Raw genomic sequence first — 16,333 nt, 5'->3', positions numbered from 1 at the left:
CAGGTCGGGGGAGGGCCAGACTTTCGACAATAGCTGCCAAGACAAGAACTGGCTAACTTGTTTTAATTGATGTTACTGCTGACAGCAGCAGCAGAATGTATTCTGAAGTGTACAGAAACATCTTGTCTGCTCAAGTACAAGCAAATGCCTCCAAATTCATTGGATGGTGCAGTAAGACAATGACCCCAAACATACTGCCATAGCAACTAGGGAGATCTTCAGGGCCAAAAAGTGGGAAGTTCTTGGCTGGTCAATCTTCAGATTTAAATCCAATTGAAAATGCATTTCATTTCCTGATAAGATTTTAGGCAAAAAGACCTAAAAACAAACAACTGTACAAGAAAAAAAACAAGTACAGGTCTGGCAGAGAATATACTGGTGGGATCAGTGGGTCGCAGACTTGAGGCAGTTATTGCATACAAAGGATTGTCGACCAAATACTAAACATAAGTACTTTATTTGGACATTATATGATTTTTTTCTCAATACTTCTGGAGCCCTGAAATAGGGGTATGTTTAAAAAATGTTGTACTTTGTAAATGGTGACCCCAATCTGAAAAGAAAAGAAAAACAAACATTGAATTAAAGCTGAGAATCTCTACTTTGACCCCATATTTTTGATTTCAAATTGTTTGATTTCAAATCCAAACTGTTGGAGCATAGAGCTAAAAGACGACAAAATGCTTCCTCTTTCCAATGCTTATGGAGGGCAATGTATAGACATGTGGGAGCATGTTTTCCACCAACATGTTTCCTTAGAAAATGATCAAAACCTACCATTATTTTCATCTATTGTCAGCAATAGTTCCATATAATACAACTGAGAGATGTTCTTCTTGTCTCTGTTTTCGTGGGGAGACTTTTGGGCTAGTTCTACATACCACTTAAAATGTCAACAGATAATGAACCAGACCAATGTAAGTGACTGTACAACTATCATAACCCTAAATATAGGCACCAATTTACTCCACACTGTATCGCTTCCAATTATGTGTTCTCCATGTTGTTCTCAGTCCTTGCATCCAGAGTTCTGTTTATGAATTTGAGAGTGGTGTTTCTCCAACCCCCATCCCTCAACTTTATGTGGTGGGGCTTTAATAAAACATACAGACTATGGATTTGTATGATGCCAGTTTTATTCTTGTTAATGTGTCAGACCGTTGCATGGTGTCAATAGAGGGCCCTCGGTCACCACGGATGAAAAATAAAAATTCTAAAAAGAAACAAATGTTATGATAAATCAATATTATCCATTTTAAAACAGAATAATTATATCACAAATTTGTTTTCAAACCTAAAATGGATAGTTTATTTGTAAGGAATGTAATTCTTTTGTCATCCTAATCTGGTCCTAGCCATCCATGTCCGAACATTCAGAATACCTACAACTTACTTAAAGTATTCACTATACACCGACAATAGCACACACTATTTAGAGTATACTGACTATGTTGTTCACCGCAATTGGTTCAATTTCGAATTCCATTGAATTGTGGGACTGAAATCGGAATTTACTTAATCGTGTGACGCAAATTCCTACTACATGGAAGGGCAAATTTAGAATGACTGCATTTTAGTCAATTTAGCAAAACTTTCTAATCCTGAATACTCAAAAAGCCTACAGCAGCACAGCAACCCCTTATAAAAAATGCATGCCATATCTTCTGGTACCCATTCTGGGTCGAGGATGTCCTAGATTGGTACTAGTACCCAGCATATTCTCACAATTCCTGAAATACATTTGGCCCAAGAAGGAATTGCTCTCAATACTGGAAGCTTCTCTTGGTCTGAATATCATCCAGAACCTGCTGCAGCTCCTCATCTTCAAAACGTCCCTCTAAACTGTAACGAGGGAAGAGCAAAGCTTTAATTCCAATTACTTGCGCAATTACTATTGTTCAAGGGAAATTATGTACAATCGATCTTGAATGCATGATCGCACCATGGTCCTGGGGGACTGGAGTCAGTTCAATACCCAAAACAATACAATATTTTGTGCATGCATAATAAACCAGTTTATGCTTCGTGTCCTGGTCAAGGACCAACTGCTGTTACCAATGACTACCCAAAACAATAAAAACGGTGTATGATGACTTATGGTGCTTTTCCACTGTCACTTTTGGCACCGGTACTTGGTTCAAAGCCTCAGACTTTTGTGTTTCCATCCGAGAATGGCCCAAAAAAAGCCCAGGGCCATGGCCCCAAGGTCCTACCCTGACCTGGGACCTTGAGGACTTTTTGAGACTTGGGGTAGGCGTGCGATGTGTACTGCGCCTTCCCATTGTTTGGCTAGGCTAGTCTATGGGACTGCTACTTGTTATGTTACAATAGCATCAAAACACGATATAAACCATTAGTTACTTTGGTTTGAAGTCACATTTAGAAGCATTTATATGCACTATTAAGTTTGCTCAGCTGCAGGTAAACACCTGTTTAATTTAATGGGAAATGTGACTGGCTCATCTGGTTGCATGGATAACTAAGCAATCTGTGCTAGTTTTCGTGTACATTTCCAATCGGCAAATAAATGCCTCACATTCAACCACACAACACCTTCGCTAGTTTCAAAGTCATGTTACTAAGAAATTCGCTGGAGAAAAACATGAAAATTATTGACAGATCTGCTCCTCCCTGCTATCCCCAAGTCCTCAGAATCACCCTGGGTGGTGGAAAAGCAACGCACCAAAAAAACCCACCAGTGCTTGGGCCCAAAAAAAGTCTGGAGTGGGACCCAGTCTCAGGTGGAAAAGTGCCATTAGTGTGTCACTTAAGCAGGACTTACCTCGGAATGAGGGCTTTTGCCTCCTCCGCTGCTTCAGGACAAAGATTGGCCAAACTTGCCAGCTCAAACTTGTGCAGCTTCTTCTGCAAGAGTAAGCTGTATGGGACACACAATAGTGAACCATTTCAGTGACCAGACAAGAGTCAAAGCCATTTGTGCACACTGCACCATCAAAGAACTGGCCACCAACCAAAGTGGAGCACATGCATGCCTCGTTGCAACTGAAAATAAAAATGCATGGACGAAAACAGAAAGACACTGCCGCACTCTAATGCTGAATAAAAACCTGCTTCAAAATATCTGACTTGTTATTTTTTCGAAATACTCACCAGAAGTTATGTTGTATCCGTGTTTCCCTGTGGCAGTGGTGTATTCCGGTTGTCGGCTAATGTAAGCGCAAGTTGCATACCAAATTATGAGTTTTGCACAAGACAAATCATTCTTCCAACAACGCGTGAAGTGGAAGACTCTTATTTTGGTATGCAATTTGAGGGGAAAGTGCACTTGCATTAGCCATCCTGAACAACACAACAAACAAGTAGGATATCTTGAAGCAGGTTTTATTCCAAGTGCGGCGGTATGTTTTTCTGTTTTTGTCTATGTATTTTTGTGCAACCAGAGTGTGAAGCCTCGGGTTGCAGTTCCAACAAATGCATGCCATGATAATATAACTAAAAAGCACTTGACTATTGCTACACTCATTTGTTTATGGGTTTAAATAAACAAAAAACAGGGTAATGTCCTCACTGTGTTTTGGTTATGAATATAAACTGTTTGTATTTTTATTAATTTGTATTATTATAGCTGTATCATAAACACAAGAGGCTAGTGTGATATCACTGACCTGCGAACACTTGCGATAGTCTCTCGGTTCTTGAATCTGCTAAAACGTGCGGTATAGTTGAGAGTCTTCATAAACACTTCTGACAGCTCTTGTTCATCCTCAGCACTCTCGTTCTGATGCTTTCGGTGCTCCAGAAGCATGTGCACTTCGGAGTTGAGAAGTGTCTCTGCATTCTCAAACTCTGAAATGAAGTAATGAGCAGGAGATAAAGCATGCGGTCACCAGAGTGGCACAGAATCCACTCTTAAGCTATCTTTACACTGAGAAGTTATGGCAGCACAGAGACGGCACTGTACCGTCACATAATTCTATGGAGGTGACAAGCCGTCCTAAAAAAAGTCTCTGAACCACCTCAACCCCTGGTACCATAGACACCTCTATATCAGCATTTTGTCATATTTACATTTACGGCATTTAGCCGACGCCTTTATCCAAAGCGACTTACAACAAATACATTTGTTTAAATAAGTGAATCATCTATCCATCAGTCATCATAAGATAAAGTAATCAATGCTCAGACTAGGGGCCATAGGCAGTCACAATGCTAGAATGCTTTTTTTTTAATTATTATTAACAGGAGAGAAACTTGTACAGGGGGGTAGTGGGGGTGAAGAGGTCATTAGGAGGGACAGTTACGATGTAGCCTGAAGAGATGGGTCTTCAATCTACGGCGGAAGTGGAAATTAAAAAATTAAAGACGCTACAGCGCAGGCTTAAATGTCATGGTAACCATTATGCGCTTGGATGTGCGTCACCCCAACAAGCTAGTCAGAAACGGCGAATATCAGGGGAAATATGCGTCACGGGCACCTTTTACTCTAGCCATCTCTCCTACGCCTCTATTGTACTACAAGTTGTATTTTGAGTTGTTTGTTTACCTTTGAAGAACAAGTGCAATCGCAACATCAGCTTCCTACATCAGTGTGTGAGCGAGATACATTGTTTCGCGCGGTTAGTTTTTGTGTAGAAAGACGTTATGCCGTCTTAAATCGCAGAAATAGGATGTCTTTGTTGTTTTTATAATACGCTTAGTGAAGTGGAAAGTCACTGGAGACACTTGCTGGATTATCCAACTCCATGTCTACTGACACAGAGTTGAGTGGTCTTCTACCCTTGGTTACTCCGAATTTCTGGGGGACTACCTGACGTTGCAAAATGTTTGTTCTCAAACGATTGGAAGAAGATACAGATCAACGTCATGGCCAGATATGATTACTATAGAGTGGAACCGTAAATATTGGGATGTATTCAAGTATCTGGAGTAGAACCTGATCAATCAAAAAGTTCAACGACAATAACCGGCACATTCCGACAATAAGACTTCTGGTTTCAGAAGTGTTGCTGAGTACAGCGGTAATAAAAATCATGTTTAGCCTTGGAAAATATTTTCTGTACAGTCCATTTTGTGTCCCCTATGCAATCGAGACTAGGCACGTTTAACTGTTGGGACACAGTAAAGGGCCAAGAATACTTTGTATGGCAACCCTCATGGTTGAAACTCACTTTATGTATACTAGTATTGCTGAGTACAGTGGTAGTACAAATCATGTTTAGCCTTGGAAAAGTATCCATTATGTGTCCCCTATGCAGTGCAACAGTCTTTCATCAGGGAAATTTGGATATTAGAAGAAATACAAACCCTTAAAAACACAAATAATACATTGAGAGGATTCCATGTTTATTCCCAGATGTAGTTACATATAATTTGTGGTTCCTTTATTTATATTTAGTATTTCTAAATGCTTAAAACAAGTTTAACGTGGGCGCTTTTATTTTGAAGAAATCCTCATTTACATTCACCCGAGCTAAGTGGGGGAGTTCCACTATTGTCGTCCACAGAACAAAGCTCAGCTATGGAGACACCTAAACAAACGCGCAGCCCTGTAACACTGACATGACAATGCTGATATTTGGCTGTCTAACTTGATCCCACCATAATAAAATTGACTTAGTATTGATTATTTCGCTTTTCCCATCATCACAGCATCGTTTTTCAGCTACATTAGCGACTGGTCACGTTACTTATACCAGTATACATGTCTCGAATATCACATTTTATTACGCAAAAAAAAAGAAAAGCTTTATTTACTAGTATCATATGGAGCTTCCAATACAAACTTGCAATGTTTGTCCCCAGACAGCTTCGTTGTCATGGTATTCTTTGATTATGGTGCATTCACTTTACCAGCGTATTATAGCGGCAAGCCTGTGATGGCTTTTTATGGCGGATCAGCAGTGTAAACATGGCTTTATAGAATCCGACCTTATACAACACTCTGGCTGCCACTAGCAGCATTGTTGGTATTCGATCGAGCTAGATATGGAACAAAATATAGCTGGTTTGTTACGTTAAGTAGACACAAACCTTTCGGGAAAAGTAGCTGTGAAGCATCCTCCTCAACATCGCCGACATGCGCTGGCGCTGAACCACCTGAAGCCATGGATGTTAAGCTACCCAGCTAACGCGTTAGTTACAGTTAATTATCTCTAAACTTGTTACCCAGACGATTATCACAACACACAGTAAATTGTTTGGCTATATCAAACGCCTTATAACTTTTTATACGGCTGCTGTGCTAACACACAAAAAACATATGGCCATAATGTCAGATATTCGGAAGATTTGCTCAGAGACGTTATCAGTCTCTTTAGCTTGCCAACAAAAAACATAGCACGTGCTTCTTCTTCTGTGCTACACTGATTAGCGCGTTGTTAGCCCTTGAACTGAGACAAGGATCTTGGGCGCAACCTTGCGGTTGGAGGATATCCGACGACAAAAAACATTGGAAAGCGTGCGAGAGTTGATTTACGAGATGCTTACATTGGTCAAGTTTGAGTAGAAAAGTCAAACCGACGAGAAGCCAGGCGAAACAGGCGGGAGTAGTGCATCTGTGCGGTCTCAAGTTGGACAATGTAATACAATTCTGACTGCACGGCTTGAAAACATGGCAGTGACAACATGGTTTTGGTTTATAAAAACAAGCTCTGGGGGCCCACAAGCAATTAAAAAATGTATTCCACTTATAATCATTTTGACAATCTTTAATTGTGAGTCCTTAATAGAACTTTTTAATTTCCAATTAAGGAGAATGATAGAGGTTTAATTAAAGATCTTGCAGAACTGCTGCATTTGAAGCATCACTCCCTTCTGCTCAGTTTCCCCAATGTTGTTACGGCATTCAAGCTCTTTGTAACCATTCCTGTGCAGAGATTATTTTCAAAACTGAAATTAATCAAAAACTACCTTAGAAGCACCATGTCTCAAGACAGACAGTCTGGGTTGTCAGTACTTAGCATCGAAAACAACGCCTCCTCAAACCTCCACAGCTCGCGACACCACTTACAGTACCCTGCGTAAGTAATGGGACAGTGAAGCATTTTTTCTTCTTTTGGCTCTACACTCGAAACAGTTTGGATTTGAAATCAAACAATTAATACAAGGTTAAAACATAGCTTTTATTTGATAGTATTTGTGTACATATTGGTTTCAATTACCACACTTTTTATACATAGTCCCCCTTTTTCAGGGTACCCAAAAGTGATGGGACAGATTTCTCAAATGTCCAAATTAAGCACTCATGTTTGTATTTGGTCGACAATCCTTTCCATGCAATAACTGCCTGAGTCTGCGATCCATTGACCCCACCAGATGCTGGGTGTCTTCTCTGGTGATGCTCTGCCAGGCCTGTAAATCAAAATCAAATCAAATCAAATTTGATTGGTCATATTGATTGGTCATATGCCTTTGGAAAGTATTCAGACCCCTTCACTTTTTTCACATTTTGTTGTGACTCAATTTAAAATGGACTCAATTAAAAAAAAAATCAAAATCAAACACAATACCCCAGAATGACAAAGCGAAAACACGTTTTTTGAAATTTCAGTAAATTTATTCAAATCGAAATACAGAAATACCTCATGTACATAAGTATACAAACCCTTTGCTATGACACTCTTTTCTAAACCTTTGCTAAAATGCAAAAATGTCATCAACAAATCACTCTTGTATGTAATTGATTCCTATGCAAATCAGAGACCCTATAAAAACAAACATATTAATTCCAAAATTACATGAACTATTATCCTTGCATTAAGATGGACTCAATTCAACTTATTATTATTATTTATTTATTTTTAAATATGTTTTTAGGGCATTTCTGCTTTATTGGGATAGAGACAGTAGAGATTGACAGGAAGGATGGGAGAGAGAGGAGGGATGACATGCAAGGGTCGGAATCGAACCAGGAACCCCTGCGATTACGTGGTAAGCGCATTAGTGTGCTACACCAGCGCCCCTCAATTCAACTTATTGAATGATTTGTTGATGACATTTTTCATAGCAAAGGGTCTGAATACTTATGTACATGAGGTATTTCTGTATTTCAATTTTAATACATTTACAGAAATGTCTAAAAACCAGTTTTCGCTTTGCCATTCTGGGGTATTGTGTGTGGATTGATGGCAAATTCTTTTAAATTAATCCATTTTAAATTGAGTCTATAACACAAGAAAATGTGGAAAAAGTGAAGGGGTCTGAATACTTTCCGAAGGCACTGTACATCGCATACAGCCATAAGTGATAGTGAAATGCTTTTTGAATCTAGCTCCTCGTACAATAACAATCAATAATCAATAAATCAACAACACAATATAATAAAGTAGTAATAAAGCAATCACTAATAACTAGAAAAATATTATTTTGGTAGTAGAAAAAAGTTTAAAGATGGTTTGGACTTGGACTGGATAGATTTGCTGGGTAGTTGAAAGAAAGTGAGAGTCTTATTTTAGTAGCGGACACAGTTAAATATGGTTTGATTTGTGGGTTGGGTGGATGGATGAATGGTTGGTTGGTTTGTTGGTTGGTTGGATGGATGAATTGATAGCTGATAGATACTGTTCGATAGATGAGAGTAGATTATATAGATAGATATTGTAGATAGACAGATGAAGTTTCTCCCTTTTAAGCAAGCTACTCTGTTATTAGCATATACATGCCGACGAAGTACGTGTTAGCATATAGTTGCTTGCTACCTTGCCAGTTAAGGCACTGCATCAGGTAGCGTAGCAACAACAGTCACGTATTTCACCATGTTAAAAAAATAGGAGTTTTTATTTTATTTTATTATAATAATTATTATTATTTAGAATAATAATAATAAACTTTATTTTTGTAGCACCTTTCATACAGAAAATGCAGCTCAAAGTGCTTTACATTTGAAGCTTTAAAACAAGAACAAATAAATATGGCAAGAACAAATATATATAACAGCATAGATGAAAATAAATTAAAACAAATTAGTAGAAATACATTTCATAAAATAAAAACTTGTTTAGGGGATAAAGCACAAGCTAAAAATGGGTTAGCTAAAAGCCTTCCAGTAAAGGTATGTTTTAAGCTCTTTTTAAAAAATGTCCACAGAGCCTGCCTGTTTGATATACATGGATAGGGCGTTCCACAATTTTGGTGCATAATACATAAAAGCAGCTTCCCCGCTTTGTTTGTGGAGTACTTTGGGCACGATTAAAAGACCAACATTGGAGGATCTAAGGGCTTTTTGTGGTTGATAGGATATTAAAAAGTCAGAGTATGTATGTGGGGGGACATGCAGCGTTCGGCCTGTAGAGGGAGCTACAGGGCCGTGGCCAGGGTTACGGAAGCGAGGCTGTGTTGCGCACCTGTTGCGAATGAAGCCTCGTTGACGAAAGGGTTTAAGATGTGTGTGCCTCTGCTTTCGGGAGGAAGGGCTGGAAAGCCAAAGACTGGAAAGTCCAAACAATAGAGCAAATAAACGACCATTCCCGCATCCCAACACTGCGTCTGCCTCTGTGTGTTACGAACATTGTTACATTGGCGCCCAACCTGGGACACACAGAGGGTTAGGGTTAGGGTTAGCCATGCCATTAAGAGCTTTGTAGGTCATTAAAAGGACCTTAATATCAATTCAAAAAGAAACAGGGAGTCAGTGCAGTTCAGCTGAAACAGGAGTGATGTTTCTTTATAGACTTTTTTGGGAGACCAGTAAAAAGTGCATTGCAGTAGTGTAACCTACTAATGATAAAAGCATGAATTAGTTTTTAAGCATCCTGTTGTGTTAAAAATGGCTGTACTTTGGCAACGTTTCTCCGGTGGAAGAAAGCTGTCTAGGTCACTTTACTAATATGGGGTTTAAAACTTAAATGCAAATCTAAAATGACACCTGGACTTTTAACTTGAGATTTGGTCTGGTGAGCTAGGCTCCCGAGCTTACTAAAAAGGGTGTCTCTCTTTGATTTTGGTCCAAGTAAAAGTATCTCTGTTTTATCCTCATTCAGCTTTAAAAAGTTGTCACTCATCCACTGATTTATGCAGGTCAAACAGGCGGTCAGGGAGCAAAGGCTGTCTGGGTTTGTTGGCTCAACAGAAATGAAAAGTTGGGTATCATCTGCGTAGTTGTGGAAATTAACATTATGTTGACTAATGATGTTACCTAATGGAACCATATACAGGGAAAATAGCAAGGGACCAAGACAGCTTCCTTGGGCTCCACTGAAAGGTAAGTCATGTTTTACAGACACATAATCCACAAGACTATCGTAAAATTCTCTCCCAGTAATGTAGGTTTGAAACCAGTTCACCACCACTATCAGAGAGACCAACCCACTTCTCAAGGCGGTGAATTAAAATGTTATGATCAATGGTGTCGAATGCTGCACTCAAATCTAAAAGAATAAGGATTGACACTTGGTTTAAGTCAGTAGCACGTCTAAGATAATTTACTATTTTTGACTAAAGCTGTTTCTGTGCTGTGATTGGATCTAAAACCTGATTGGAATTTCTCTAGGATACTGTTTTCATTGGGGAAGGTATTAAGCTGATTACAAACCACTTTTTCAAGTACTTTGCTCATGAAGGGTAGGGTTAGATATAAGCCTGTAATTACTAAGGATAGTATTATCTGCATTCGACTTTTTAAGTAGAGGTTTCACTACAGCAGTCTTAAAGACAGTAGGAAATATACTTGTTTCCAATGAGATCTTCATTATCTTAAGAATAGAGGGAGCCAAACTATCACATACATTCTTGAGGAATTTACTAGGGACTGGATCCAGAGCACATGTTGAGGAGCTGAGGTCTGAGTTACAATTTTGCTGAGTTCAGATTGTGTAATTGTAACAAGTCCCTTGCTCACAGATAGGCGGACGCAGTGTGGTGGTAAGGGAATGTCCCGTTTATTATAAAAATGGTTATGATTTCTTCCGTTGGCTTTCCAGCCTCCTCCAAACACTCGGCGACTTTCCAGTCGCCATTCTCCTCTCGAATGCAACGGAGCCTCGCTGATGTAACCCTGGCCACGGTCCTGTAGCTCCCTCTACAGGCCGAACGCTGCATGTCCCCCCACATACCCCCACCGCCCGACACAGGCCGGGGACACGACGACCGACAGCCTACTCCCCCCCCCCTGCACGGGAGAGGAAGTCTGCCACGACCATCTGCGCCCCCGGTCTGTGCACGACCGAAAAGTTGAAGGGCTGCAACGCGAGATACCACCGGGTGATCCTCGCGTTCACATCCTTCATGCGGTGGAGCCACTGGAGCATGGTTGGAATAGAGGGTGAAAGCGCGACCCAGCAGGTAGTAGCGGAGGGCGCCGACCGCCCACTTAATGGCGAGGCACTCCTTCTCCACCGTGCTGTACCGGCCCTCCCTCTCCGATAGTTTGCGGCTCAGGTACAGCACCGGCCGGTCAGCCCCCTCCACGCGCTGGGTCAGCACTGCTCCCAGCCCTCTATCCGACGCGTCCGTCTGTAGGGAGAAAGGGAGGTTAAAATCAGGCGCTTTTCTCCACAAAATCACGTTTCTCCACAAAGAGCGCCCTTAAGGGCCTCGAACGGCCCCTGGCACTGGCCCGACCATTGGACCGGATCCGGGGAACCCTTCCGGGTGAGGTCCGTCAAGGGACTGGCCAGCTCTGAAAATCCCGGCACGAACTGCCGGTAATAGCCAGCCAGCCCCAGGAAGGCCCTCACCTCCTTTTTAGTCTTGGGCCGTGGAGAGGCGGCGATGGCGATGGGATTGACCAACTGACATTCGCGACAAGAAGCGCACCACCTACGCACCTCTGCCCGAATTCCCGGCCAATAAAATCGAGCCATTATACGGTTTAGTGTCTTATCATACCCTAAATGGCCCGCCATGGGGTTGAAATGAGCCGCCTGGAAGACCATTTCCCGGCGTCTACGGGGAACCAACAACTGGGTTACTTCCTCCTGGCTATGTGAGTCACGACTTACTCGGTACAACCTGTCGCTGATAATCGCGAAATAGGGGTGGGCGCGTACTGTGTCTGGCCGTAACAAAGTACCATCAATCGCTATCACTTGGTCATAGGCCGATCGTAGGGTCTCGTCACGAGACTGCTCGAGGGAGAAGTCACCTAGTAGCGGATAGTTCGGTGGGGAAATCTCGGGTTGAGACCCCCCCGCCGGCTCTGGCTCCTCGGCAGTGTCACGAGGCGCCGCCTCAGCACAGAGCACATTACACGCCTCACACCTCCCTCTCTGTCGTGCACGCACCCCGGTAGCCCGCTTTACCGCTTGAGGAAACCCCTCCCAATCTACACCCAGAACAAGGGGATGTGTGAGGCGCGGGCTAACCGCCGCCTGTACACTATGCTTTTTCCCTTCAAAATGAATCTCGATCGCGACCACAGGATATTCGTGAATGTCCCCATGCACACACTTCACCAACACCCTCGATGCCTTTAACAATGCCCCCGGTCGAACCAGGCGCTCCTGGATCATGGACTGCATGCAGCCCGAATCCAAGAACGCCTGGTGCGTATCATGTTGTATCCTTACCGGAACAGGATATGCCGCTCCTGGTCCGGGGGGAGGGCCTGGTATGTCGCCGATGCGGATGACCTGCCCCACCTCCCTCACTGGGCACTCCGCCTGTACATGGCCCGGCCGTCCGCATCGCCAACACACCCCCCCTGTCGCTCGGGGTGCTTCCTGTGGGGCCAAGGCTGGTTCTCGACATGCCTGCCCCTGCCATCTCGTCCTCGGGGCGGGCGCCGGTCTCTCCTCCTCCGGCACCATGGTTCCTTCCGGGCGCCGGACCCCCGGCCCCACGCCAGGGGGCCGTTGGTCGCCGGGGCTCCTGCGGCGGGAGGGAGAGATGGTCCTCCGCCAAGGTAACGGCGGCCGCGAGATCCTGGGGCCGGTGGTACCGGACCCAGGCGGCGGTCCGGGCCGGGAGCCCCGTGAGGAATTGCTCCAACACCACCCGGTCCCCGACCTCCTCCGCCGAGCTGTTCCCTGGGTCCAGCCACCGCTGCGCGCTGTCCCACAGCCGCTGGGCGTAGGCAAAGGGCCGGCTCCCCTCCTCCATCGTCAGGGCCCGGAATCGGCGACGGTGTTCCTCCGGCGTGAGGCCCAGGCGGTCTCGATTTGCCCGGGCCAGGGACGGGTAGTCCCGCTGGGCGACCGCTGGCAGGCTGTGGGCAGCTTGCTGTGCCTCACCTGACAGGAGGGGCAGCAGATGGTATGCCCACTCGCCGTCCGGCCACCCCGAGATCCTCGCCGTCCCCTCAAACACCGCCAGGAACGCCTCCGGGTCGTCCAGGTCCCCCATTTTCTGGAGGTGGACCTTGGGGGGACCTTGTGCCGACCCGGGCGCCGGCCCCGACGAGCTCCAGGAGGAGGGTACGGTCCTCAGCCCTTGCCGTCGCCATCTCCCTCACCGCGGCCTGGTGCTCCTGCTGGAGGTGGGCCTGCTGCTCCAGTACAAGGGCCATCCTTCCTATTGCCGCGCTTAACGCCTCCATTTCCTTTTCTTCCGCCTTCACTGTGCCCCACGTTGGGCGCCACTGTAACAAGTCCCTTGCTCACAGATAGGCGGACGCAGTGTGGTGGTAAGGGAATGTCCCGTTTATTATAAAAATGGTTGATTTCTTCCGTTGGCTTTCCAGCCTCCTCCAAACACTCTCCTCTCGAACGCCGAGGCACACACATCTTAAACCATCTAGTCAACGAGGCTTCATTTGCAACAGGTGTGCAACGGAGCCTCGCTGACGTAACCCTGGCCACGGTCCTGTAGCTCCCTCTACAGGCCGAACGCTGCATGTCCCCCCACAGTAATATTGCTAAAACATCTCAATTTTGTGAGGCTGTTTTTGGGTGTGTCACCAAACTTATTAGCAGTATTAGCAATGCCCGCCCTTATAGAGGTGACTTTGTCTTTAAAGAAGCTTGCAAATTCTTCACATTTCAAAGCAGATGCCTGACTGAGTGTGTTGAAGGGGGTAGGATTTAGTAGTCTATCAATGGTGGAGAACAAAACCCTAGACTTTCCACTATTCTCTGTAATAATTTTAGAGAAGTGGGCCCTTCTCTCACTTCGAACAGTTTTATTATAACTAGCAATTTTTCCTTTTAGAATGGCACAGTGAACCTGTAGCTAAGTTTTCCTCCATGTTCTTTCAGCTTTCCTACAGGATCTTTTTAGGTCACCAACATTTTTGTTCATCCAAGGCGTCACTCCATGCTACAATACTTTTTTTAGTCTTTACAGAAGCTACTCTGTCAAGCATGACACCCAGTTCACTGTTGAAGGCATCCACCATTGTGTTAATAGAATGATTAAAAATATTTGGATCTATGGAATCTGCTAGCTCAGCAAACTGCTGCTCTGCTCTAGTGTCCAGGTGCCGTCTTTTAATTGTAGTTTCAGGATGACTTGTTAAGGCATTTAATAGGACATTAAAATATACACAATAATGATCGGACACATTAATATCGTTCACCAATAGATCAGTGACATTTATCCCTCTGGAGATGACTAGATCAAGAGTGTTACCAAGGTTGTGGGTAGTAAGTAACATGCTGCTTTAACTCTTGGCTGTCTAAAATATGAAGGAACTTCATGGCTTTGGCATCAGACTTCTTATTCACATGGATATTGAAATCGCCATTTACAATTATCCAATCATAACTAGTGATGATGAGCGACATAAGTTCAGAAAACTGGTTGAGAAAACCTGCCCATAGTTTAGGAGGGTGGTACAATGTTAGTAGGAGTATAGTTGGTTCAGCCTTCGAGGCAATATACTCAAATGAGGAGAAATCACCAAAACTGACCCGAGTACTATATTTGTTTGAGAAATAACTATATTTGTTTGAGAAGATAGTGGTAATTCCACCCCCTTGTTTACCCTGCCTAATTGAGTGAAAGAAATTGTAATTTGGGGGACAGGTCTCAACAAGGACAGCCGCACTGTCTGAGGTGAGCCAGGTTTCAACAAGAAACAGGAAGTCTAATTTCTTTTCGAAGATAAAATCATTAATTGTAAAGGTCTTAGTAGTGAGAGTTCCTACATTCAGTAGAACCATGTTAGTTAAATATATGTCTGGTTGTAGTAGAATATACCAAGGTACAGTTAAAATATTAGTTGGGTTTCTAAAATTACAATTTTGTCTGGAGCCTTTGCTTTTCACTGTATATTGGGTAGAAAAAGTCGAGGATAGGTCTTGGAGATGGAGACTCTGCATTAGAACTACAGGCATATGTCATGGTATTACATGAAACAGTCAGATCTGAGGTAGTGATGCCTGAATTTACCTTGGAGAAAATACTACCAGATCCATTTACATGAACTGTGTTATTAGAATAGAGACCTGGGGAGCATGGATCAGCGGTACTTTCTACAGCATGTCAATGCCTGGGTGGAGGCCATGTTGTCAGAGAGCAACCTGGCTCCTCTTCGGTTTGGGTGGAGGCCATCATACTTCAGTAGGCTGGGCCTCTCCCAGAACAGGTCAAAGTTGTTGACAAAGGTGACCCCTAAGGAGGCACAGTAACCTCGTAGCCAGGTGTGAAGGGAGAACAGTCTGGACCATCTCTCATCACCCCTCTGGTGGGTAGGGAGGGGCCCAGAGATGATGATCCGTTTTCCAGTGTTCAGCAGTTTAAGCTGAATATTTGTAAAAGTATAATGAGTTTGAAAAATATAAACGTAAGCAACTCAAGTTAGACCTCTCTGCACGTTTTAAAATTGGAATGATGGAAATAGCTTAAAAGCTGTAGGAGGAGTAGCATACCGAAACATCTGAACAATTTGAATAATAAGAACTAGAAAAATAAGTTCCAGAAGAAACTTGCAAAGTCTTATTTTGGTAGTGGAAAAGGCTTAAAGATGTGTTGATAGATAGATTTGCTGGGTAGTTGAAAGAAAGTGAGATGGTCTTATTATGGTATTTATAGGATAAAGTTAGAGATGGTTTGGTTGGTTGGTTGGATGGATAGAATGTTAGATAGAAAAATAGATAGATTCAAGATTCAAGATTCTTTATTTGTCACGTGCAAGTATGCAGTGAGATGCAAAAGTGACAGTGCCACAGAGGAGTTCAAACAATAAATTTAAAATAAATAGAATATAAACAGCAGTATAAACAGCAATGTACACAATGGAATTACTATATACAATGGCATTGACAGGTTGTCAGTATAGTTATTTACAGTGAAAGATGAGTCTGCAATGGGTAATTATGTGTGTGCGTATGTGTTATGATGTCAGTGAGTGTGTGAGTGACTTGAGGGGGGCACTGGTGGGGTCGTCATTGATGATCCTGATGGCATGGGGGAAGAAACTCAGTCTTAGCCGCTCTGTTCTTGCTGCATGACAGCGAAGGCGTTTGCCTGACCACATCAGCTGGAACAGTCCATTATT

The 16,333-nt window shown here is 43.3% G+C and overlaps 1 protein-coding gene across 2 annotated transcripts; it reads right to left on the bottom strand.

Annotated features, from left to right (window-relative positions):
• Positions 1 to 461: 461 nt before the first annotated feature.
• Positions 462 to 6,279, bottom strand: LOC310823819 (DNA-directed RNA polymerase II subunit RPB4-like). Of its 2 annotated transcripts, none has more exons than XM_083696691.1 (4): positions 5,992 to 6,279; positions 3,627 to 3,807; positions 2,783 to 2,878; positions 462 to 553 (listed from the first exon to the last, which is right to left on the bottom strand). In XM_083696691.1, exons 1-4 carry the CDS (start codon positions 6,065 to 6,067, stop codon positions 517 to 519), a joined length of 390 nt encoding a protein of 129 aa, XP_083552817.1. In that variant the 5' UTR covers positions 6,068 to 6,279; the 3' UTR covers positions 462 to 516. The 2 variants fall into 2 exon arrangements, with proteins under 2 accessions (XP_083552817.1, XP_083552816.1); XM_083696690.1 differs by lacking the exon at positions 462 to 553 and adding an exon at positions 578 to 1,842.
• Positions 6,280 to 16,333: the final 10,054 nt, after the last annotated feature.

The sequence above is a fragment of the Argentina silus genome, assembly GCF_951799395.1.
Source record: "Argentina silus genome assembly, chromosome: Y".
NCBI lineage: Eukaryota > Metazoa > Chordata > Actinopteri > Argentiniformes > Argentinidae > Argentina > Argentina silus.
The sequence above is the reverse complement of the archived record's forward strand: the minus strand, read 5'-3'. Positions and strand labels throughout refer to the sequence as shown.

Excerpts from the sequence above, each read along its gene's own strand:
- LOC310823819 (XM_083696690.1), bottom strand. The coding sequence starts at position 6,067 with ATGGCTTCAGGTGGTTCAGCGCCAGCGCATGTCGGCGATGTTGAGGAG. Across the intron at positions 3,808-5,991 it reads ACAGCTACTTTTCCCGAAAG|AGTTTGAGAATGCAGAGACA; the intron begins GTTTGTGTCTAC and ends ACTTCATTTCAG. Across the intron at positions 1,843-2,782 it reads GCAAAAGCCCTCATTCCGAG|TTTAGAGGGACGTTTTGAAG; the intron begins GTAAGTCCTGCT and ends CCCTCGTTACAG.